The sequence below is a fragment of the Zootoca vivipara genome, chromosome 4 (assembly GCF_963506605.1).
Source record: "Zootoca vivipara chromosome 4, rZooViv1.1, whole genome shotgun sequence".
Lineage (NCBI taxonomy): Eukaryota > Metazoa > Chordata > Lepidosauria > Squamata > Lacertidae > Zootoca > Zootoca vivipara.
This window is the reverse complement of record NC_083279.1, coordinates 71,730,729-71,757,360: the sequence shown is the minus strand read 5'-3', so window position 1 is coordinate 71,757,360 and position 26,632 is coordinate 71,730,729. Positions and strand designations below refer to the sequence as shown.

Here is a 26,632-nt window from a genome sequence, read left to right as displayed (position 1 = left end):
TACTGGGACACATGTATTCTGTATTGTGCTCTGTATGGATCCAATTCATGTCCCACATTGTCATACTAGACATGCCCCAAGGCTTTCATGTACATCACTGATATCATCACTGGTGCAGTAAAGACCAGATACCCTTCTGGATGACCACAAAAAGTAACAAGAATAGCCAAATCTGCATGGTGCACAGTGCAGATAGGTCCCTGGGCTAGTGTTATATAGCCTGATATAACAAGAGAACCAATGCAATGACCCAATTTCAGCCAATGCTCATCATAAAAGTTCTATGGAATTCTGATGCAAAGTTCCAGAGGGGCAGTCTATTTTGTGGAGTCGTCTTGAAACCGAGTCACTAAGAATAGCATCAGTACCTCTGGAAAAGTCATATCAAAGCTAAATGGAGCATAATAGGTTTCAGAGAACCATCAGGAGTTGATTGGGAATGAGAGACTTTGAACACCCTGCAGTATGCCTCCTGCTGTATACTACTTTGGACTAGGATTGTATCAGGCGAGTTCAATGGTGTGCAGGAACTGTGCCTCTTTCTCTACTTGGAGACTACTCAGCACTGTGTAGGAATGCTAATAATCAAGTAGATTTTTGTCAGAACTTTAAATTTAAATTCCCTCAAGAAAAAGCAGCAAGTAGTCTATTTTAATTGTAGTTCAGTCCGGAACTAAGTTTGACTTTATGGGACCCAGCCCAGTCAGCCCAGTAAAGGAGACTGGTTTCTCAGCAAATCATTGTTGGGAATGAACAGCTAATGAGGAACCTGTGACAGTTTTTGCTAAAGCAAAGGTGATAACATCACCCATATCAATCTTAATGCCCACATATTAATTTTTCAATGTGAATTCCACATGGTTCTTTCAGGAAGATTAGGTTCCTCACATTATACCACTGCATGGTATTGAAAGGTAGTTGTATGAAAAATAGTACAGTTGCCCAGGGCACTGATCTCCAGTAGGCACTGAGCAACCTGCTGGACTCCCTAAGTAAATACCCCATGGCCGGTTATAACATTGGCAGCAACTGTTTGCTCCAGGCCTCAGAGTTTGTACCAAAGAAAGGAGCAAAAATGGTTCATTCACTGTGTGCTTTCACCTTTCCTAATTTCTCACATGATCACTTGGGTATGATGGTGATTGTGCTTCTTTGTAAGTGAAAAGTACATATGGGGTGGTAAGACACACTGAAAATACAATCTGCACATGAATGTTGGTGATGAATGTGGCCACCCTTTCCCCACTTCCTTTGTATTGGGTGAGTGTTACAGAAAGGAAGAGTAGGAACTCAAAAAGCAAAATACTTTGGAACCTAGTCAGTACAGAACCACAACTTTCATCTAAAGCACCCCAATGCTTTTTCTGGCACTATTAAACAACTATAATTTTTCCCCAGATTGTATTTCATTGGCATTGAGCAATCTTACAAATGAATGACTGTTGTAGGGTTTCACTCATAGTAAGCAGCATAATTTGGCCAGTGATATGAAAATATAAACAGATTCTCTGTTCTTGGTGCACCACACCAATGTTCATCCAGTGTCTTTCTTTTTCAGATCTTCCATCCCATGATGACAGCCTTCAGCAGAATCACTAGCAATCCCAATTCTACGGTATCAGCCCCATACTGGCAAGATAACTCCACAGAACCTGGATCACCACAGTCTCATGCCTACTATGCCCTCTGTTACTGCATCTTGATCTTGGCCATCGTTTTTGGGAATGTCCTAGTCTGCCTGGCTGTGTTGAGGGAACGTAGCCTGCATACTACCACCAACTACCTTGTGGTGAGCCTGGCAGTAGCAGACCTGCTTGTGGCCACTTTGGTGATGCCATGGGTAGTATACCTAGAGGTCAGTATACTTTAGGCTACCAGTCCTATGGCATTCTTTTCTTTTTAGTATTTGTGCATGGTTAATATACTCTCAAATTTTGTCATCCATTTAGAACTATGCAAAACAGTAAACACCCAGAGCTATCGTTTATATTGTTTCTTCCTCCACCCTTAAATTGTGCAATTATTGTATAATTCTGCAGGTTATCACATGGGCCCAAACTGATCCAACAAAGAGGGCTCTGGGACCTAACTTGGTGATACATTGATCTGGTAAATTACCAGAAAAGGTGGACATTCAGTTATGGATAGGTCACTGTTTCAACCCAAGTACCTTACGGATTTTACAAAATCAGCATGGGGAACCTCTTTGTTGCACACATGTGATAGACTCCGAGTGTTCTCTGCTTCCTTTAGTTTTATAACTTAATCATAAAAGAAAAATGTAACCCAGGTCTTGTGGGAAAAAGTGAATAATAGAGGAGTATCAATTGTTAGATTTGTGCTAAGCACAAATATCCATGTGCATTTTCATGTCTATGCATTGTTGGTGTAGAAACATATAATTTTAAGAGTTGAGTTTACAAACTATTAATGAACACTTTCTTTCAACAGATAGCAACAGTCCCATCCTGTCCACAGATCTGGAATTATATGATCCAAGAAGGGGACAGAAAATACTAATATAGACACAATATGAACAGAAGCACCACCTACACTGCAATCTCAGTGCTCACAGACATTCTGTGCAATAAGATAATTCAGATATTTTGTTGCTGCTGCAGCAGCTTGCTAGCTGATTTTAAGATGGGTTTGTAATTAGTTTTAGAAGCTAAGGTGAAATAAATAAATAAATAAATAAATAACACACATATTCCACACACACGCTACAGAGCTGTTGCACTCCCACAGTGCAGACTTTCCTGCACTTGGAAAAACAGTCCCTCTTACAAATATATGCCTCCACATATTGCTTGCATTTATGGGACTGGGGTGACAGAATTATGCTTTGGATGGCAAAGGCAAGAATACCCAGCTGGAATACTGATGTTCCTTCTTGAAGGGTGTATTTGACATCACTTGTCCACATGCCCTTGATGAAAATGTCTTCAGCTAATTGCCAATAGCTTTTCTCCAGACCATGAATTTTCCAGCCCATTAAGTAGCACATTCTGCCCTAGAATCCAAGAGAACAGCATCCATGCATTAATGTCTGTGGCTGACAATGGATAGAGATGGAGAGTATTTGTCCAGAGAACTCAGGGTCGTAAGACAATAGTTAAAACAGTGAACCATGCAGTTTTGCCATGAATTATCCACACCTGCAATACTCATGTAATAAATCTGATTTAAGAATAATCCTAATTAGTCCATTTTAAGTAGGGTTGAATAACGGTTAAGGATCTTGGATGACAACCGTGCTTGGCTGCACCTACAAAAATGAAGCATTTCAAATAGCAATCTGTAGAACGCTTCTGGGGGCTTTCAAGGTGTCAAATGGTCTGCCAGTTCTCCCAGATGAGATAATGATGTCACTGTGGGATTCATCACTTAAAAAATAAAATAAAAACCTATTTTGGCTGTAAGAATAACCTTTCTGTAATTTATCTCATGGAATAAATGCCACTCTTTCAAATATGGCATATATAACAAATCTCATGTTTCAAAGCTAAAAGAAAATTGATTAAGCCAATCTTCCTATCAACTAAGTGTTCAAGGCTCTCAGCTAATTCTATGTATTTGGTAGTTCTGCTGTGAATGACTCAAACCCAGATAGTGGTATGCATTTTCCTAAATGTGGTATAGGCTAAAAATGAAAAGGGCTGACATACATTTGAATTAAGCTAACTGTTTTTAAAAAATATGTTACTTTGTTGAGCTACTAAGACCTATTTGCAGGCCTTCCTTGCTTTCAACACTCTTCTCCTTCTTTCTCTTCTTTGGTGATCACTCGTAGCCGAGTAAGATTGTCTTCCATAAACACGGTTTTAAAAATGAGTCTGTAAATGACTGACGTCCTTCCACAGTGGGGACATTGGTTTCCTGGCGGGAGTTGGTCCCAGTGTGGATTTGCCAATCGTGCCTTCCTCTTAGCACGTTTCTCCATTGCGTCCTGAGTTCAAGTTTCTTCAAAGCCCATGACACCTTTGGTAAAGGCTGCTCTCCAACTGGGGTGCTCGCCGGCCAGTGTTTCCCAGTTGTCAGTGTTTATACGACATTTTTTAGATTTGCCTTGAGACAGTCTTTAAACCTCTTTTGTTGACCACCAGCATTACACTTTCCATTTTTAAGTTCGGAATAGAGTAGTTGCTTTGGAAGACGATCATCAGGCATCTGCACAACATGACCAGTCCAACGAAGTTGATGTTGAAGAATCATTGCTTCGACACTGGTGATCTTTGCTTCTTCCAATACACTGATATTAGTTCGCCTGTCTTCCCAATTGATGTGTAAAATTTTTCGGAGACACTGTTGATGAAATCTTTTGAGGAGTTGGAGATAGCATTTATAAGTGGTCTATGTTTCACAAGCATACAGTAAGGTTGGTAGTACAATAGCTTTGTAAACAAGCATTTTGGTTTCCCTGCGGATGTCCCAGTCCTCAAACACTCTGCACTTCAATTGGGAGAAAGCCACACTCACAGAGCTCAGGCGATGCTGGATTTCGGCATCAATGTTGGCCTTTGTGGAAAGATTACTGCCTAGGTAGGAGAAGTGATCAACATTTTCCAATGTTACACCACTGAGTTGTATTTCTGGTGCTGCAGAGGGGTTATTTTGCACTTGTTGGTGCAGCACTTTGGTTATTTGGATGCTGATAGGCCAAGTTTTCGTAAGCTTCTGCAAAGATATTTGGATGGTTTGGAGGTCATCCTCTGAGTGTGCGCACACTATGTTGTCATCAACATACCGAAGCTCTATGACGGAAGTTACGGTAACCTTATTCTTTGCTTTCAGCCTGCTCAGATTGAAGAGCTTTCCGTCTGTTTGATATATGATTTTTACTCCAGTGGGGTGTTTCCCTTCGACAAAGTGGAGGATCATGGCAATGAAAATAATGCTATGGATGCCAGGCAGCAATCCACTTTGGATTCTTCACCAACATGTGCGTTTCCCACAGATTTTATCCTTAGTACACCTAATGAGGTTGTTTTCTTATGCAGCCTGAGGAAATATCTATACGACCAACATATCCCAGGGTATGTTGGTCATATAGGGCCAACTGGTTGAAACCATAGTACTAAAAATCAGTGCTCAGGAATGTCCCTGCAAATAGTTATGTTTTAACCAACCAGCACAACACCATTTCCATAGGTGCTTACCATACCTCTAGGCAATACATCTCTGACAATGCAGAGCTGAAAACGAATGGAGGCAAACAAATTCAGTGGATTTCCACTTACTACTGCTGCACAATGGTTTGGAGCTTCTATCATCTGGTAATATCACTCTTCACTCAGTAACAGATCAAGCATTTCTCTTTTCAATGATGCACTGACTAATTGCTTTCTGAAGAGATTTGGGTAGAGTGCTCAGTCCATTAAAAGTATCTGTTTTAGGAAGATATAGCTGAATGCCTTGGGATACAATCCTAAACACACTTTCATGGAAGTAAATTCCATTAAAATAATTATATATAATGAAGGCAAAAATAGCTGAGATAATGAAAAAATAAATTAGGTCTCTAATCTGATTTTCAGCTGTCGGTAATTGTATCAGCTTCAGTGGAATTGCTGAAACCTGCATTGATGTAAATAAGAATGGATTTCTGCCCATCCTTTTAAAATCTGGCGGGTTCCTCCTTTATGCTTGCATTCTTCATTTGTTTATTCATTGCACTTTATCACACACTTCCTTCAAGGAACTCATAATGGCTCTACCCTCTTCTTTTCACAACAACTCTGTGAAGTTTGTTAGACAAGAGAGATAGTGACTGGCCTATAGCTATTCAACAAACTTCATGGCTGAAAGGGATTTAAACCTGGGTCCCCCACCTTTAGTCTCACCCTAACCACTATACTTCACTGGTTTTATATGCATTCACTGTAATCTGAACATGCTACCCTAAGACAGAGATGCCTCTAACTACCAGTTACCTGGAAATGCAAGTAGGCAGAATGCTATCATGCTTAGATCCCGCTTGAAGGTCTGCTGTAGGCATTTCCTTGGCAGGATGGTGGGGTCAAAGGGCCTTTGATCTGATTTAGCAGGGCTCTTCTCGTGTTCTTAGGCCATTCAGGGAAAATAGATGGACACTGCCCCTCAATGTTTCAGATGACAGGTGACTAAATCTCAGGAACACCTATAATTCTGTTCAACACACTAGTTCTACCTATGTCGCTTTATGTTACAAGCAATAGACAGCACAATCCTAAACATGTCTACATGAAATAAGTCTCATTGAGTTCAGTGGAGCTGGTTGGTAGGCATCCATCTGTTTCAGGAGACAATGGAGGAATGTGCTTTGTTTTTTGGAGGGTGGGAATCAAACCATTAGAGAGTTACAGTGCTTGCTGTGGCTGTAGAGACCAATATGGGAGAGACATCCTTTCTTGCAGCTGGGACAGAAGAAGACGCCCAGTTGCACCATGGTGTTTCTTCTCTCTGTGGTTGTCCCAGTGGGCATTCCTCCTCTGGTCACAATTGCGGACACTACTGTGGATACTTAGTGGAGCTTACTCCCAGGTTAATGGGTATTGCAGACTAAATTGCAGCCTAAATAGATTTATGCATTAGCTGTGCATTTTGAAGGTGTGTATCTTTTTGTGGCAATAAAATTAGCTTTACAAAAATTAAAATTGGATTATTTACATTTAAGCTTTTCTGATAATCCCACCTTGCACACAAATTGGCTGAGTTTAATATACAGTTCTTGCATGATAGATTCTAATATAGTGCTTTTGAATAAGTGTTCCGAAAAACCAACTTATGCAGTAGATTCAAAATGTTTTATTAGAAATTTGGTTTTTTAAAGTTTGGTTTTAATTGCTTTTGATGGCATTTTTTCTTCATTTTAACATGTTTGATTTATTATTTGACTGAATGTTATACATTTAGTGTCCTAGAAGTAGAGGTGTGCACACAAGGGACTAAACTGTAGTATTTACCATACCTATCAAATACCTAGGACCCAGGTGGCGCTGTGGGTTAAACCACTGAGCCTAGGGCTTGCTGATCAGAAGGTTGGCGGTTCGAATCCCTATGACAGGGTGAGCTCCCGTTGCTTGGTCCCAGCTTCTGCCAACCTAGCAGTTCGAAGGCGCATCAAAATGCAAGTAGATAAATAGGAACCTCTACAGCGGGAAGGTAAACAGCGTTTCTGTGTGATGCTCTGGTTCGCCAGAAGCGGCTTTGTCATGCTGGCCACATGACCTGGAAGCTGTACGCCGGCTCCCTCGGCCAATAATGCGAGATGAATGCGCAACCCCAGAGTCGGTCATGACTGGACCTAATGGTCAGGGGTCCCTTTACCTTTACCTATCAAATGCAGTTTGGATGCAAAAAAATAGTAATAATGAGTCTGGGCTTCTGTTGTATATATATCAAAACAGGAAATTTCAGACCTTTTATGTGCATCTGCAACAAATCTCTCTCTGCCTAATAACAGCCTTGTGCTTCTCTGTTGGAAAGCTTGCATGAAACAGAACAATAATGAATAATGATGAGTAAATCAAACCTAGGGCTATAGAATTATGAAGGGCAACTGAACAGATGCTGTCTGTTTCAGCCACTCATTAGCATTTAGTGTTTTTATTACTATTGAAAAATCAGTAACAGGCAGAGTGATCTCTCATTTTGGCACTTCCACAGACCTGAAAGCAAGCACAACTCCCATGGTTTTTACTAGCATTTTGTAGTTTAAATTGCCTTTAATTAGGTCTTTTCTCAGCTCAGGAACACTCTTTTGGTCTGAGTGCTACATGCTGGATGGCTTCTCGTGCACAATACTGAAGTAAATAACACCGTGATCTAGAGAAGCCTTTTCAGTGGTATCCTCTCTCGCAGCTTCCAACTTCAAACAACAGATAGTGTATTTAAGAGGCAAGAGAAGCCCAGCACCCTGCCAGCCTTATTCAAAAGATTTATATCCTGCCTTTGAGGACAGGTGTCCTCGCATAAATATACAGTAGCCTTATTTCACATAAAATCATTTGTGAGTCTACCATTATGCCCCTTTAAAATGAGCGGCAAAAATGTCAGTAATACACAGCAATTAATGAAAAAAAGTGGATTGAAATAAAAGCATCTGAGAAAGGGACCGTCCATATTTCATGGTGGGTTAATGGGAAATTAAGAGTGGTCTTCCTTTGTGAAGTTTCTCTGCTGTGAGACACCCCATAGCAAAAGGTTTGGAAGAAAGGAAGGAAATCAGCAACTCAAAAAAACCACAAGTTTATGAAGCTAGCAATACCAATACTTGGGACACAAAACCTCTGAGAGAGTGGGAAGAATTTACAGAGTGCACCTTGATAGAGTGCATAGTCATATATATATAGCATAAGGAGAATGCAAGGAAGTGATCTCTAAGTAGACTATGGTTTTATGACAACACCTTTGGTGTAAAACAAGTATTTGACTTGAGGCCTACCAGAATCTATTATGGCTGCTTGACTAGGCCTGGCTTGTTGTAGAAGGGGAGTGTGGATGCTAAATAAAACCTGTTGGAACTTATGCAGAAACACTTGAAGTCAATTTCTAAATATTATGCAGTACATGGCTGGCAAGAACAGGCAGAGGTATTTTCCCTTGCTCCCTCATACAGCCCACAGCAGACCAGAGAACAACTGTGTCTTAGAGGTTTCATACAGCATTGGTAATTTCATTGGTAATTTCATACAGCTTTGAGCTGTATCTTTGTGATTCACATATTAGCTGTATTTCTGCCCCAATTTGGGGGGGGGGGGAACTTGCTAAATCATCAGTTTCATAAAGTAACAGGCTTTACTTTATGGGTTTGCTTGCTTTTTTGAGGTGTGTTTACCCTGTCATGCCGCAGGGCGGCTAACAATAAAACAAATTAAAATGCAATAAAACATAAAAAATTACTAAGGAACTGTGGCAGTGGCCCAAAGGGCCACAATAAATGTGATAATGTGTACCCCTGTAAATCCTTGAGTGTGCTTCTAATAGAAAAGTTATGGTAGCCTGTTACTTTATGAAACTGATGATTTTGCAAGTCGTTCCCCCCCCCCAATTGGGACAGAAATACAGCTAATATGTGAATCACAAAGATACAGCTCAAAGCTAGAACATAAGTTGCTACATGGCGCAAATGGCTACACATAACACAAGTTCCCAACATGCACACTAACAAAATGTAACAGAACACAGTGGGAATCAGAACATAATCAGCAGAAATTGCCAGTGCTTTTTGCGCATGTGTTTTAAACATGAAATTAGGTGATGATGTATATGATTGGTGAAAATTGAAATGCTTTGTTTGAAATTTTATAAATACCACTGCCTGGACCACCAGGCGGGGTTGCAGTTTTGCGGAACGATCCGACTAACCTATTGCTTTGCAATAAACAACGTCGGACCACTAACTCCTCACGTTTCTTAGTTTTATTGGTGTAAACTCAGGAGATAAGCTATTTTCTCGCTTACAATAAAACAGCAGATGAGAAACCACAATAAAAACGAAAAGACAAACAACTCAATTAAAAATAATAGATCAGGCAATTAAAAGGAGACAGATATCATAAAAAGCCATTGAGCCTGAGAGAACAGAATGGTCTTTATACATTGTCTAAAAGTTGGTGAAGAAGGCACCAGACTTTTTATTCTATTTTTTTTTTAAAAAAAAACAAAACCAAACCTATTGATATCCCACTTTTTTCAAGATCTCAAGATGGATAACAAAAATTAAGCAAAATAGCCAATACAAAATGAACCATAGCTCTTTAATTCAAGTTGTGTGGCAGTGTCTCCGTCGCTATGTCAGGCGCAGCTTCTGGCTCGTCCGGGGCGAGCTCGGTGAGCTCGGTAGTGCGGCGTTTCCTAGCCGAGTACAGCAGCGGGACGCCGAGCCGCCTGAAGGTGCTGGACGCCTACCTGCTCTACGTCATGCTCACGGGAGCGCTGCAGTTCGGCTACTGCCTCGGCGTCGGCACCTTCCCTTTCAACTCCTTCCTGTCGGGGTTCATCTCCGCCGTGGGGAGTACACATGAAAACCAACATTGTTGTTGTTTAGTCTTTTAGTCATGTCTGACTCTTCAAGACCCCATGGACCAGAGCACTCAGCACGGGAAACCAACATAGTTACCAACATAGGAGCCGGCTAAATATCACAGAGCAGGGAATTTCAAAGCCAGGATGCAACCAAAGACAAAAAGGCCTGGCCTCACATTTCCATGGGTAATAAAGTTCCAGTGGTGGGACAATGAGGAAAGCCTCCATGGCTAATTAATTCTCAGGCAGCCTGTGCAATTTTTTAAATAAAAAAATACTGCCCTAAGTTCTCTGGTTCCAAATAAATCCAGGGTCCGAGTTCCACTGTTTGGGTGCTCCTGCTGAAGAGGACTTCTTTTCAGTATCCTTTCTGAGCCCAGGAGGTGGGGGACAACAACAAAAGCCTCCAGAACAGATCTTAATTGTTGGGCAGGCTCATGAGGGGAAAAGATGGTCTTTAGGTTGAAATACAGTGGAACCTTGGTTTATGAACACCTCGGTTTATGAATTTTCGGTTTACGAACGCCGCGAACCCATCTGGAACAGATTAATCCACTTTCCATTACTTTCAATGGGAACGTTCGCTTCAGTTTATGAACACTTCAGTTTAAGTACTCCGCAGACCGTCTGGAACGGATTAATTCACTTTCCATTACTTTCAATGGGAAAGTTTGCTTCAGTTTATGAACGCTTCAGTTTATGAACAGACTTCCGGAACCAATTGCGTTCATAAACCGAGGTACCACTGTATACTCGGAGTCCTGTAGTAATTTCATGCTCCTTATTGCAGCTTGTGAAACAGTGGATGAAACTTTCCCCCAAACGCCTGCTATACAGTACAGTATATACATTACAGTGGTACCTCGGTTTATGAACACAATTGGTTCTGGAAGTCTGTTCATAAACTGAAGCGTTCATAAACTGAAGCAAACTTTCCCATTGAAAGTAATGGAAAGTGCATTAATCCGTTCCAGATGATGAAAAACACCCCCTAAAAAGCAATTTAACACAAATTTTACAAGACCATTCATACATAAAATGAAGGCAATAATCAATGTACTGTACAGTACAGTACAGTAATGTAGACTGGGTAAATAGACCATGAATAATTGAACGAACACAGCTGCTGAATCAGCTAAATTTTCCGTCTCCGTGCACTGCAACCTCAGTGAAAATAGGTTTCCTGCCCCTACTATTAAGTAAGGGAGGGAGCTGGGGCAGGTGGGGAGAATGGCAAAGTTCCTAATGGCACATCTAGTGTCATATCTAGTTTAACCCTGGGTGTTGTTTTTCCCAGACCTACAAGGATGAACTTGAATGATTATTTGCAGGGTTTGATGCTTCAGTTCTTTTGTGATGGAATTAATATATATCCTGATGAACCTAGTTAACTTATCCCCACATCCATTGCCCACTTTCTAGATTTGTGTCTAGAGCAGCATTTAATTCTGAAAGGCAGGGCTAACTGCAAGAGGATATATGGGTTGAATCCTAGGAGCCACACAGCTTTCCTCTATGAACAAGTCCATATAAAACAATTCCACAATTATAATGGGAAGGAGCAACTGCAGTGTATTAGCATTCAGTGCAATGCAATAGTGACATTTTGTGGTTGATATTTAGGTGATGGGAGGAGTCTGGAACTTCAGCCGTGTTTGCTGTGACGTATTTGTTACCATGGATGTGATGATGTGCACAGCCAGCATTTTAAATCTATGCGCTATCAGCATTGACAGGTAAGAACAAAAGAGCACAACAGTAAGCTGTGGTAGAAATGGGAGATTCTCAGGTGGGCTAAGACAGGGAAGTGGGTTGAATTTTATGTTAGGGATTTATGTAGAAAAACAATTGTGCCACATATGTGCGTGCCACGTAAAATACATCAGAGAATTGTGCCACATGTGGTAGTTGTTATGTATGTGTCAAACATTAGATTCCCAATCTGTGTCTTTGTTAGCAAAGTAAACTCGGGGAATCATTTGAGTAACCATAAAGTTAAGCAAATGTGATAGCAAACTATGGCCTGGTTCGTACATCATGGTAAGCCATGGCATATCAGAACCGTGCAAACATGCTGGATGAATCCCAGAGTTCCCTCCTCCTTAAACACAATCTATACCTAAGGTTGGTCCTATGGTTACATATTACAGTGGTACCTCTACTTACGAATAACTCTACTTACGAATTAAAATAAAAAAAATTCCTTCAGTAGCACCTTAAAGACCAACTAAGTTTTTATTTTGGTATGAGCTTTCGTGTGCATGCACACTTCTTCAGATCTACTTACGAATGTTTCTACTTATGAATGGAGCTCCGTCCGCCATCTTGGATGTGGTTTAGATAGGATTTTTTCTACTTGCGAATTTTTAGATAGGGTTGCTTCGACTTACGAATTTTTTTCTCCCAATGCATTCCTATGGGATTCTACTTACAATTTTTTTTCGACTTACGAATGTGCGTTCGGAACGCATTAAATTCGTAAGTAGAGGTACCACTGTACAGTTAAGGAGAAGAGACATTAACCACAATCCCCGGCTTGGACAACACCCTAAAAACCTTGGCTTAGCTGTCATGTCATGCTGTGCTAAAAAGACAGGGGCCAGATAGCAAAGTGGGTGCAAACTCATTTCTGGGAGCTAACAATTTCATGCAGTCCTGTTAACACATAGCTTGGCTTAACATGATGTGTGAATTAGGCCTATACATATGTTACATGCAAACACATATAATAGAGCCTCAACCTTTTTTTTACACTCACTTAAATGGAGTGGGGAGGGGAACAAAAGATTTCTGCACTGGCCATTTTTATTCCACCCAGTCGTTCATCTAAAACCCAGTGACGGCACCAGAAAAAGGGGGGGGGCACAGAAGGAGCAAAGTATATTTCAGGGGCGGGGCAATTTCATTCCATATGTTAAGATCTCTGACAGAAAAATAACAGTATATGTTAATGACAGGAGTTCAGCAGTGTGAGGAGTGAGCTTCTTTGATGGGGGTGAACTTGCTCCCCCCCCACACACACTCTGGTGCTGCCCATGCTGAAACCACACAGAGGAGGAAAACAGATGATTGTGATTTTGAGCAGGCAAATGGAAAAAGATTAATAATTTCTTTTCTAGACATTGTACCTTCACTCAAAATCACGTCCTCCAGCGGCTGCTTTTCATTAAAAAAAAGTCAGGGCTTCGTTACACATGGCCACATCCTCTGATGTGTGCACACACACGCACACACACAATGCAGACAGCCTTGCTTGTAAAAATCTCCTCTTGTCATGGTTAGTTATGTCTTTGATTCACTGCCTCTTCTTACCATTAACAGATACTGACTTACCTGACTCTTTTTTTTTTCAATCTCTTTTCCACACTGCTTGCCTTTTTTCATCTCATGCTATTACTACTGAATTGTTTTTCACTTTTCTCATCTTCCATTTTGCACCATTGTATTTATTCTGTTTTCCCTTCTCTTCTTTTACTTTCTTCCACTCTGAATTCAACTTGGCCTTCTCTTCCTCTGTTTCCGAATTCCCTTCCCTTCCCTATACATTCCTTGTACAACAACTCCTCCGTCTCCATCACCCTTGCTTTGGAGTTGGTTCACTATGCAGATACACTGCAGTGGTTATGCCTGTTCATTATCAGTACAGCACAGGGCCCAGCTCTTGCCGAAGAGTGTCCATTATGATAGCAATGGTCTGGTTGCTGGCATTTGCCGTTTCCTGCCCTCTTCTCTTTGGCTTCAACACCACAGGTAAATGCAGTAACAATACCTTGAAGCACAGGCTTTGTACACAAACATGGGGCCTCCTATGGCTTATGGCTTTAAGAACTCAGCTTCCCCTTTGTTCCAAGAACAAGGTGGAAAAGCCATCATGGTTCTGTCAACTGTGGAAGATGGCTACTGGGAAAATGTTCAGCCTCCAAACTACATTTTTTAGCTCTTACTAGTTTATAGAAACAAAAACATATTGAATTTGTTCTAAGAACCGTACCTTTATTATGCACACACACACAAAAACACGTAGCATGAAAGTTACTCTACCTTCTCTTTTCTGTGTCTTTTCGCTCAGGTGATCCAAATGTTTGTTCCATATCCAATCCCAACTTTGTTATCTACTCCTCTGTGGTGTCATTTTATCTTCCGTTTTTGGTGACCCTGCTGCTCTATATCCGGATTTACATGGTTCTGAGGCAGAGACAAAGGAAGCGAATCCTCACCAGACAAAGCAGCTACAGTGGTAAAACCTGCTACAAACAACAGGTATGACCCACAAATAAAAAGGCTTTATTTAGAAAGGCCCTTAACTGTCATATTCTATATAGTATGCCTGTAGGGTCCTACTGGAGCCCAGAAGGGATGAAATAGAAACAGCCCTATCGACTTGCAACAGTCCTGTGTAGGCCTCATTTCTACACTAGCTAAACTTTTTGCATCCTACTTCAAACCACCTGTGCCTCTTCCTCAAATGGAGTCTGCTCAGCTCCCATAGATTACTGCAGCTGTTGTTTCCTCGCAGCTGTTGTTAAGACTACAGCTCCCACCTGGAAAGTACCACATGGGCTGCTTTTCACCTTCAATGTATTCACTCTGCCTAACCTCATGACCTACTTGTGGGCTTTCCATAGGCCTCTGGTAGGACCCAGAATCACCCTTTTTGTATTCTAAGAATGGAAAGGGTTTCTTAATTTCTTCCTCTCCGGCTATTTATTTTAGTCAGACTCACCCCTCAGTTGGAATAGATGCTTCCCCCCACCTCCTCTGTGCTCAATGGGCAATAAGACATGGGCATCTCTGGTCAGAAAAACTTTGCAGGGTTTTGAATATGCAAAGCTGCTTTGAGCATAGTATTAGCAGAGGGGCAGCTGAAAGTGTATACCAATCATGGATCTATCAGTGTACTGTTCATATCAGCTATTTTCAGCCCTACTGGAACCATTCACTTATGTGGTAACAAGCACTAGTGAAATAAATTACTTTTCTTTGAACTGCTAATTTTATTCCTTACTTTTGGGAACAAGTATTTTGTTTACTAGTTTCAGGTTCATAGACCTAAATGGCATTAATAAGGTATCAAATATCTCTGTTGGGAACACACAATGTCATCAGGACTGCGGCAGCAATTGCAACCTCAGGCAATAAAAGCTACAAGAGATTATAGATCCACTTTAGTGGTTAGTTTTTGTTATGAATAAAGTTCCTAACCACTAATTTCAGTGAAAACACACATTATTTAAAGCACGAGTACTTTAAATATGAAGGGACCCAGGTGGCGCTGTGGGTTAAACCACTGAGCCTAGGGCTTGCTGATCAGAAGGTCGGCGGTTCGAATCCCTGTGACGGGGTGAGCTCCCGTTGCTTGGTCCCAGCTCCTGCCAACCTAGCAGTTCGAAAGCACGTCAAAATGCAAGTAGATAAATAGGAACCGCTACAGCGGGAAGGTAAACGGCGTTTCCGTGTGCTGCTCTGGTTCGCCAGAAGCATAGCTGCCAAGTTTTCCCTTTTCTCGCGAGGAAGCCTATTCAGCATAATGGAAAATCCCTTTAAAAAAGGGATAACTTGGCAGCTATGCCAGAAGTGGCTTTGTCATGCTGGCCACATGACCTGGAAGCTGTACGCCGGCTCCCTCGGCCAATAATGCGAGATGAGCGCGCAACCCCAGAGTCGGTCACGACTGGACCTAATGGTCAGGGGTCCCTTTACCTTTACCTTTATTTTAAATATCAGATATATGGCCCCTACCCTGAGGAAGAAATTAAATGTACAATATGCAACACTCTGTGGGTTAAGTTAAATATCAGTTTCATACTAAGTAGCAGCCAAATAGTGTGATAATAGAGGGACTAGAGTGTCAAACTAGAACTGAGGAAATTCATATTTAAAATCCCACTCAGCCATGAAGCTCATTGGACAACCTTGGGCCAGTCACAATTTCTTGTATGTAACCTCACTGGGTTGTTAGGATAAAATTGGGAAGGGGGAAGCCATGTCTGCTGCTTTGAGTTCTTTTGAGGAAAAAGCAATATATAAATAAGGTTTTGTTTGTTATGCTATCTATTTTTGTGTTTTTATATTGTAAACCACCCAGAGAGAGAGAGAGAGAGAGAGAGAGAGAGAGAGAGAGAGAGAGAGAGAGAGAGAACAGGTCAGTGGAACCGTACAGGTTTTGCATACCAAAGGTCCCATGATCAGTCCCAAGTAAGGCTGGGGGAAATTTCTGCCTGAAACCCTAGAGAGATGTTTCTAGTCAGTGTCAACAATATTATGCTAAAATGACCAGCTTCCCTTCTTTCTAAGTGGTTCCTGATTCTTGTTGGCCTCTTGTTTTTCAGCAACATACAGAAAGGAAAGCTTTGCACCAGAAGCTTCCCAGTGCACTCTTGTGCTGTTTGCAGCTAAAGAGTTCAGGTCAAAGGCTGCCTGCTGAAAAGAAGCCCCTGACACCCACAGAACTGCAGCAATATTGCAGCTTCTGCCATGAAGTTTCCGTCTCCAGTACAGGGGATAGAGAGGCTGTTGATCTAAAGGTGAGGACAAGAGTCAAGGAACAAAGTTTAGAAGTACGCAAACTCAACAATGGCAAAACAGCAACCTCTTTGAAGCTACCATCTCAGCAGCATCGGGCAATACAGCTCAGAGAGAGGAAAGCCACACAAATGCTAGCTATTGTTCTTGGTAAGTAGAGGCATTTCTGCTCCTTTTTAAGAACAGACTGTGCAAGAATGAGGACCCAACTAAATATTACATGGCAAGCATATATAACAGGTTTGAGGTTTGGTTTTGTGTTTTAACAAAAGCAGCTGCACCAGGCTACAAATTTGGTTGGAGGAACAACAGAGAGGAAGAATGCTTTAAAGAAACTACTTTAAAAGCTGCTTTGCCGTTTCAATGTAAATCTATTTTGCTTTTTGCTTTAAAATATTTCTCTTCTACTCTCTTTCCTCCTTTATCATTATTTCCACGTGGCTAAATAGCCAAGAGACTCTCAAAGATGTGTTTTTAGTTATGTGTGAGGATGCCCTGAAAATAATGGAAAGAAGTATGAATTGGCCTGTTATGTACTGAGCTGAATCCTAGAACAATAGGATTCAGAATCAGCGGGAGCTACCCAATCCAACTCCAGGTGGAAGTGAATCCGCAACCTGATTGGCCTGCTGGAGCAGCCAATCAGGCGGCTGGCAGAAGTGAATCTGCTACCTGATTGGCCTGTAGGAGCAGCCAATCAGGCTGCAGGCAAAAGTCAATCCACAATATAATTGGCCCACAGGTGTAGCCCTGAAGTAGCCAATCACGCAAGGCCCATTGTGTAAATAATGTATATAAGCAGATGGTTTTGGGAAAAGAGCCATTCGTCTTCTCTTCTCCTCCTTGATGACTATGAGCTGAATAAAGAGCATGAAATTCACTCTTGACTCCGAGTATATTTCACTGGCGACGAAGGTGGGATCCTGCTGAGCTGACCGCCACCACGCACTGCACCGCAGCACCGCCACCTGCTGCACCGCTGCATCGCACCGTGCATCCAGGCTTCAGCTCCAGGACCCAAGGAACCCAGAATGGCAACCGACAGCAGCTTCTCGCCATTCAAACCAGCATCAGGAGACTGGGAAGGGTACGCCGCCCGTTTCAACTTCCTCCTGCAAGCGAAAGAAGTCACCAACGATGCCATGAAGAGGGCGACATTCTTCAGCGTCTGTGGAGAGGAGACGTTTGAAATCGCCCGGGCTCTCCTTGCACCTAGGGATGTCGCTACCGTCTCTTACAAAACAATAATGGAACGGCTGAAGGAGCACTTCTCACCACAGCCCTCGGTGGTAGCTTGCCGAAATGCCTTCTACGCAAAACGGCAAGCCCCGGGGGAAACCATAACTGGGTTTGTGACCTCCCTCCGCCAAGCCGCCCGGTTATGCAACTTCTCAGAATTGGAGAACATGCTTCGTGACCGCCTCGTCGGTGGCCTGAGGGACGAGATGTTGCAACGACGCCTCTACGCCAAAAAAGACCTCACGTTCCAGATTGCTCTGGAGGAAGCCCTGGCAACCGAAGCCGCCGAGAGGTCAACGCAAGAGGCACGACCGGCCCCGCCATCCCAACCGAGGGTCTACCACGAAGACCTCACCGACGAATCCGAATCTGACAGGGAGGAAGTACACCGAGTACAGCGGCGCACTCAAGCAGCACACACCCCACAGCAGCCTCGACGAGAAGGAGGGAACTGTGCAAGCTGCGGGGAGAACCACGAGAGGAGGACCTGTCGTTTCCGCAACGCAGAGTGCAGGCAGTGCAGAAAATTGGGACACATCGCCCGGGTGTGTCGGGCTCGACTCACCCGTCAACAAGCATCAGATGACCGACCCAGGAGCCCCAGGTCACACGGCACCATGCACCAAGGCAACTCGACGGAGATCACGGACTACCAGGTATTCCAGTTGCCCCATCCCAGCACAGAGAAAATTTATATAGAGGTACAGATAGAGGGAGCCCCATGCCGCATGGAGCTGGACACGGGTTCAACTCTATCCATAATCTCGGCCCGAACATTAAGGGAACTGTGCCCTAATGGGGGTCCCAAACTAAGGCCGGCCCCATTCACCCTCCGGGACTTCCAGAAACGTAAGGTCCCTACTATGGGGGTGGGGACCTTCAGGGTGCAATATCGAGGGCGAAAGCAACAATTGGACTTGCTGGTAGTTAAGGGCCCCTACGTTAGCTTACTGGGACTGGCATGGTTTGGACCTCTGGGGCTAGCCGTTACCGGGGTGAACCGCACTAGCTTACAAGTGGACGTGGACGCCATATGCAAAGAGTTTCCAGGGGTTTTCGATGGGGCATTGGGACGATATACAGGACCCCCCATTGCCCTACAGCTAGACCCCGCTGTACGACCCATCAGGCACAAGGCCCGCCGGGTCCCGTTTGCCCTGAAACCCCGCATAGACGAGGAATTGGACCGGCTCGTGGAGCAAGGAGTGCTGGAGCCGGTGCCCAACGCCCCCTGGGAAACTCCAATTGTCACACCCGTCAAGCCTAACGGTTCGGTCCGCATCTGTGCAGACTACAAATGCACCATAAACAAGGCTCTCACGGCCCATGCATACCCAGTGCCAGTGGTCAGCCATGTCCTCGCCACCCTGGCTGGGTCAAAAATCTTTGGCAAACTGGACTTGGCCCAAGCGTATCAACAGTTGCCTGTGGACGAAGCCACAGCAGAGGCTCAGACGATTGTGACGCACAGAGGGGCATTCAGAGTAAAGCGGCTGCAATTTGGCGTTAGCGTGGCACCAGGCATATTCCAGAATCTAATGGACTCTCTCCTTAAAGGGATTCCTGGCGTCACCCCCTTCTTCGATGATGTACTGATCGCCGGGCCCACACCAGAGGAATTTGAGGACCGCCTCCGCTCCGTCCTGCACCGTTTCCAGACGGCGGGCCTCAAGGTGAAGCGGGAAAAGTGTTTACTGGGAGTGCCGCAGGTGGACTTTCTGGGATTTAAGGTGGACGCAGAAGGGGTCCATCCAACCGGTGACAAGGTGCGGGCCATTTGTGAGGCCCCAGCGCCCAAGAGCAAGCCCGAACTTCAGTCATTCTTGGGACTATTGAACTTTTACCATGCCTTCCTTCCCCATAAGGCAGCGGTAGCGGAGCCCCTACACAGACTCCTAGATAAAAGGGCCCCTTGGGTGTGGGGCCAACGACAAAGGGCCGCATTCCAGGCAGTCAAGGACTTGCTCGTCTCGAACTCGGTCTTGGCACACTTCGACGAGAGGCTGCCAGTGGTGCTGGCATGCGACGCCTCTCCCTATGGCATCGGCGCTGTCCTGGGACACCAACTCCCGGATGGAAGAGAGGTGCCGGTGGCATACTTCTCCCAGACGCTTGCTGCAGCCGAACGAAACTACTCACAGATTGACAAGGAGGGTCTGGCAATCGTGAAGGGCGTAAAAAAATTCCATGATTTCTTGTACGGGCGGCCCTTTACCATAGTGACTGACCACAAGCCGTTGCTTGGCCTGTTTGCCCCTGAGAAGCAGACCCCCCAAGTGTTGTCTCCACGTGTCCTCAGGTGGTCAATTTTCCTTGCCGGCTACCAGTATGCACTAATCCACCGCCCTGGGAAGGCGATGGGCCACGCAGACGCCCTCAGCAGGCTACCACTACCAGAAACAGGCCCCGACCCAGCGCCTGCGCAAGAGGTTATGACCCTGGAGCTGCTTCCCGACCGACCCATTCAGGCACAAGAAGTTGCGCACCATTCCACAAAAGATAGGGTCATCTCCCGGGTCCTGGACTGGGTGTGGCGAGGATGGCCCAGCAGCAGCCCCGGGCCAGAATTCGCTGGCTACACAAACCGCAAACATGAACTGTCGGCCCACAAGGGGTGCCTGTTATGGGGAAGCAGGGTTGTTGTTCCCCAGCCCCTCCGCAAAAGGGTCCTCACAGCCCTACACGAGACATACCCAGGGGTAGTGAGGATGAAGGCCCTTGCCAGGAGTTATGTGTGGTGGCCGGGGATTGACAGAGAGATAGAGGCCTGGGTCCAACACTGCCAGACCTGCCAAGAATCCCGCCTGGATCCCCCAAGGGCCCCAGTCCAGCCCTGGGAGTCCGCCCGACATCCATGGTCACGCTTGCACGTGGACTTCGCTGGCCCCTTCCAGGGAAAAACATTCTTCATAGTGGTGGATTCCTACACCAAATGGCTGGAGGTCGCACTGGTACCATCCACTTCTACGGCGGCAGCCATCCGGGTACTACGTAAGCTGTTTGCGACCCACGGGCTCCCTGACACCCTCGTCTCGGACAATGGAACCGCATTCACGTCAGAGGAGTTCCAGACCTTCACAGCGCAGAACACCATCCGCCACATCCGCTCAGCACCATTCCACCCTGCCACCAATGGCCAAGCGGAGCGCATGGTGCGGACCACCAAGGACAGCCTCCGCCGCATGACACAAGGGGACTGGGAATACCGCCTTGCCGCATTTCTTCTAGCACAGCACAGCACCCCAAGCACAACGACGGGCCGGAGCCCAGCTGAATTACTAATGGGCCGGCGCCTTGCAACTAGACTGGACCGACTTCACCCCGACAGAGCTCAGGATGAGGTAGTGGTGGGGAAAGGCAGGAACCCCCGGACATTTGTGGCCCAGGACCCAGTGTATGCAAAGAATTTTGGGGCAGGCCCAGCATGGGTACCCGCCACAGTCACCAAGGTGACCGGTCCCGTGTCGTACGAGGTACTAACGGAAGGGGGGCAATGTTGGCGCCGCCACTGCGACCAGATACGGCGACGATTCCCAGGAGGAACCCGGGAGGAGAGCGGGACAGAGGGGTCCCAAGGGGACAGCAGGGCAGTGAGGCCTGTAGAGCGAGAGGGGTGGGCAGAGGAAGCAGAAGCAGTAGGCACAGAGGGGCGCCCCGAGGCTGGAAGGACACCGGAACCAGAGCTACAACCTAGTGGTTCAGTGGCGCCAGACCAGACAGCCCTGGCACAGCCAGCAGCCTCGGAACACGAGCCAGAACCAGAACCCCTGACCAAGGAACACCCCAGGCCACAACGCACACGGAGGCGGCCAGCAGACCTTGGGGACTACGAATGCAACTTCCCGGGCAGGACTGGAACTTAGAGGGGAGGGGTGTTATGTACTGAGCTGAATCCTAGAACAATAGGATTCAGAATCAGCGGGAGCTACCCAATCCAACTCCAGGTGGAAGTGAATCCGCAACCTGATTGGCCTGCTGGAGCAGCCAATCAGGCGGCTGGCAGAAGTGAATCTGCTACCTGATTGGCCTGTAGGAGCAGCCAATCAGGCTGCAGGCAAAAGTCAATCCACAATATAATTGGCCCACAGGTGTAGCCCTGAAGTAGCCAATCACGCAAGGCCCATTGTGTAAATAATGTATATAAGCAGATGGTTTTGGGAAAAGAGCCATTCGTCTTCTCTTCTCCTCCTTGATGACTATGAGCTGAATAAAGAGCAAGAAATTCACTCTTGACTCCGAGTATATTTCATGGCCCTTAGTAAGTGGGCAGATTGAGCATGCTTTGTGTCCAGAGTTAAGCACTTCTGAGCCAAAGTGATGGTGATATCTCATTTTCTTTCTCATTCTAGGGACTTTCATAGTCTGCTGGCTGCCATTCTTTTTGACACACATACTGAATACTAATTGCAAAGCTTGCCACGTCTCCCCGGAGTTGTACAGTGCTACCACATGGCTTGGGTACGTCAACAGTGCCCTCAACCCTGTCATCTACACCACCTTCAACAATGAGTTCCGTAAAGCTTTCCTCAAGATCCTGAACTGCTGAAAACTCGGAGAGCAACACAGCATTACATACTATGTGGATGCTGCAGATAAACACACCTGAGCGGATTATCTCAACCAACAGTGAGGAAAACAACAACACGGCACCCACTTTTGCATCGGTTTTTCTTTAGCAGCTACTATGAGAAATACTTTTCACAATAGCAGAATCCGTCTGTTCTGTGTTAGACACTGGTGCAGAAAGAACCTTGAAACTACTTTAAAGTTTTGCATCCATGAGAAGCACACATTATGAGACTGTCTGAATAGTTCCAGGATGCAGCATTATTGTGCCAAAGGACACTTTGAAAGGAAAAAAAATTGCATGACTCCTTCTGCCATAGATACCTCCAAGTAGCATATATTTGACTATGAACAGTTCTGAAGAGATTCCTATTAGGAGAGGCCAGGAGCAGGAACATCTGATGTATTTGCACTCAGTGTTTGAAGTATAGCACAGTCATTAGCTGCACATAGCCAACTGTGACTTACAAAGCAAATGTGAGTTCACATAGTTCAAAAAGTTGGGATCTGTGCACTACTATTTATCTAAGCGTATCACACTGGCCAGTATAACACATGCAAGGAGTTAACTGGTTTCACACACTGAAATAACAGCTAATGTAAGTAATTATATTTCAGTACTATCAATATTGAAATATATATATAGTAGATAATGCCAGACACAGTAAAAAGAACAGCTTTACCAACACACAACAAATAAAACAAATGTTCTAGATTTACGCTAATACATAAAAACATCATTGTATATTATTGACTCTTTCCAACATTCACTTCACTTGGAAATAAGTCCAAGTTTTTCAGTGGTACTTCCAAGGATTAGCACTACAACATGTTTATTCAGAAGTATGTTTCGCTGTGTTTGATAAGCCATGTAAACGTGAACAGGATTGCAGCCTCAAGATTTAAGGCTCTGGACAAATTTCTGTTTGAAAGGTGGCATATAAATATTTTAAAACAGAGTATAAGTCTTCAAGACAGTTTTCATACAAAAGATTCAAAAATACAGTATCAACAACTAACGAAGCTTCTAAAAACCTCTTCCAACAACATTAATAGCACAACATTCATAAAACATCCAGTTGGAAACAATTCCACAAGACCACCAATTAGAAACAGATGGAAAAGAGATTTCCCAGTCAAAGAAGGTGCTACCCTATGTAAGAGTATCAGAAAGACTGGAGCATGGCAGCATTCTGGATATTTGCTAGCCCATGTGCTAGTGTTATATAGTTCCAATTGAAATGGGGTTTCCCAGTTACTGTGACTTTCATTATACTGGTAATAGTTTTCAGGTTGAAAACAGGTATGCTACATGTTTAGAGTTGTAGAGAAACAGTGGTTTCAGGGAAACTGGCAAAGTATTCACCGAATACTTTTCAACGAAAGCTATTTTGTTGTGTGAAAACCTAGAAAGGAGTATTTATCCCACAAGCACAAAATCTATGTGTTTCCATGAAAGGGTTCTGGAAGTGCTCAGTGGATCTGCAGCAAAATTCAAAAAAGTTTATGACATTTGAGAAGTACAGATCTGATTTAATTTAACAAATTTTATTTTATTTTATTTTATTTAACAAAAGTATCGCATGCGCTCCCGTTGCTCAGTCCCAGCTCCTGCCAACCTAGCAGTTCGAAAGCATGAAGTGCAAGTAGATAAATAGGTGCCGCTCCGGCGGGAAGGTAAACGGTGTTTCTTTGCGCTGCTCTGGTTCGCCAGAAGCAGCTTAGTCATGCTGGCCACATGACCCGGAAGCTGTACGCCGGCACCCTTGGCCAGTAAAGCGAGATGAGCACCGCAACCCCAGATTCATTCATGACTGGACCTAATAGTCAGGGGTCCCTTTACCTTTTTATCGCATGGATTTTGGAATACCAATTCTAAGTTCTTAAAATTCTTCTTAGTTCTTAGTTGCCTAGCCCAAGACTGACCTGGTTCTTTGACATCAGAGCAGCTAAGTCAATTGCATCCTAAGTGGCCATAACATATTCACTTGAAAGACAAGCATCAGAACAGCCAAAGAAATCAGAGCTGACTTGACAACCTATCAAGTAGTAACATCAAAAAATGCAGGGCAGGTGAGAAGATCAGCTCCTAAAGAAACTGCAAGAGTTAAAAAGTCCGAGAAGGGCATGGAGAAGAATGTAAATACAGCTCATTCACTGTTGGGGCTTTTGCTAGCAGGTCTGAACTTGGTCAACAACTGCACATTTTACACAAGCAATGCTTTTTACATTTACCAAGGCTCTGATCCTGTATTGCAGTCCATGTTTTTGAACTGTAATAATGCTTTGTATCCACACAGCATATTAAATTCACAGAAGGCAGTGGATACCCCTTAACCATTTTTAATAAATAGATACAGAACCAAGCTTAAAGTTAATATATTTTCCAACCTGTCTCCTGTTATATTTGATTTCATTCTTATAACAGTTGGATATATTGTTGCACGTATACCCAATCTCTGAGTGCTAAGAGAGTGTTTCCTTTTCAGAATGAGGCATAGCGGAGACTGTGGTGTCTCTATGACCCTCTGCTTGCTGCTCATGAGGAAGCTGACCTTCTATTTTAACCATGATTGGGTCTAGGGATTCTGGAGGCTGGATTAAATTCTAACACTTACTGAGTCCAGGAATTGAAAAGTGTCTAGCACTCACACACTCATAACAGCATTATAGAGAAAGTTCATAGCTTTACTTGTCATTCAAGTACAGAATGTGTTTTGTTTGTTAATCACAGGGCAACAGCATTCCCTTAGTGTAATCATTTTTATCAGTAAATCAAGCCAACCGGGGGTGTAAAGCTATCAGTTATACTGAGTTTTATCAAAATTAAAAAATTCCTTCCAGTAGCACCTTAGAGACCAACTAAGTTTGTCATTGGTATGAGCTTTCGTGTGCATGCACACTTCTTTTATATTCAGCTTTCTTAAAGCAAAGGATCAGGCAGAAATTGAAACTTGGAATAGATGTACTGGAATATTCTTGGAATAGATGTACTGGAATGAGACATTCATCTTTGAGAGACAGTAACTTTTTGTCGTCGTTGGTATCCATCTGTCTCGAGAGACAATGGAGTGCGCCTCCAGGGGTGAAGTCAAGCAGCTGCATTAGCAGCACCAACATTTCCTCCTTGGGCTACAAGCCTGTGCAGTGTGTATGGAGGTCCTGGGCTTCCCAGCCAACAAGACCCCCCCTCTCAGCCTTGCTGATATGGCCCAAAGGAAAGCAGAGCAATATGTTTGCCACCAGCTTGGCTGCAGGAGTTGCCAGAAGGAGGCATACAAGGCACCATCCAAACATATTAGGGACTTCACTCCTGATTTGTGTAGGGTTTATTCCTTAGCCTTTTCATCTCCCAAAGATATCCCACAAGGCAGTGGAGGTTTAGGATTAGTTTTCCTTCTAGATGGGCCACCTTCCCAGGTTGATGAGCCCCATCTCCCCCTCACTTCTCTCTACAACACATGCAGAAACTTCCTTCTTGACCATTGGACCCACTATTTGTCTTTTAGGCAGTTTAATAACCTCTTGTCATATTTTGAACCACCAGTTTCTCCACACTCCCTGACAGGTAAAATAATAGATTTCCCTCCAGTACTTTCAATATACTGTATGTTTGTCTATGGAATAGTGATTCTAATCTATGCTGGTTGGCTGTCAATAAAAAAAAGCCTAGGAGGTAGTTATTCCAAAACTGCTAATCTGGAATAAAATAGTTTGAAACTGTGAATGTGCACTGTGGGTAGAAAATAACGAAGCTCTCTTTTGACAAGCTCAGTTTGAAATAATGTGCTAAACTGAATTCATGTTGCAGGTGCATCTTATTGAGGTATCTATCTATCAGTCAGTATCACTGACTAGTATCTTTCTGTGTCCTGGCTTCTGGTGTTATGGAAAATACAATAAAATACACAGTTCAGTCTTGAGGTGTGCACTTCATATCCACTGTATATTCACCATGTAGATCTCTCTTCTCCAAAGAAGCAACTTAGGGCTAATGTAATGTGGAATCTGGTTCCTTTTGCCAAATGTTCTCCTTGAGGTAATGTCAACACATTTCACAAAGTTACTAGTACAGGAGCTGACTTGATGCTTCAGGGGCTCCTGTTCAGGCTCATGTCTACATTGCTAGCTGAGTATGTTTATACACTTGCCACCTGACCATGTCAATCTATGATTGCCCTTGCCCATGCTGCAGTTCTTCTGGGAAGTGCGTTTTAATATTAATTAACTAGATCTAGTTCAGGCATCCCCAAACTTCAGCCCTCCAGATATTTTGGACTACAATTCCCATCATCCC

General features: G+C 44.0%; 2 protein-coding genes across 2 annotated transcripts in view; one reads left to right on the top strand and one right to left on the bottom strand.

Moving 5' to 3' along the window:
• Nucleotides 1-26,632, bottom strand: part of QTRT2 (queuine tRNA-ribosyltransferase accessory subunit 2) — an 80,989-nt gene that overhangs the window by 21,659 nt on the left and 32,698 nt on the right. The window lies entirely within an intron of this gene.
• On the top strand, nt 1,326-23,169 carry DRD3 (dopamine receptor D3). Its single transcript, XM_060273750.1, has 6 exons — nt 1,326-1,855; nt 11,632-11,744; nt 13,616-13,758; nt 14,078-14,268; nt 16,338-16,680; nt 22,119-23,169. The coding sequence occupies exons 1-6, from the start codon at nt 1,571-1,573 to the stop codon at nt 22,313-22,315; spliced, it is 1,272 nt and encodes a 423-aa protein (XP_060129733.1). The 5' UTR covers nt 1,326-1,570; the 3' UTR covers nt 22,316-23,169.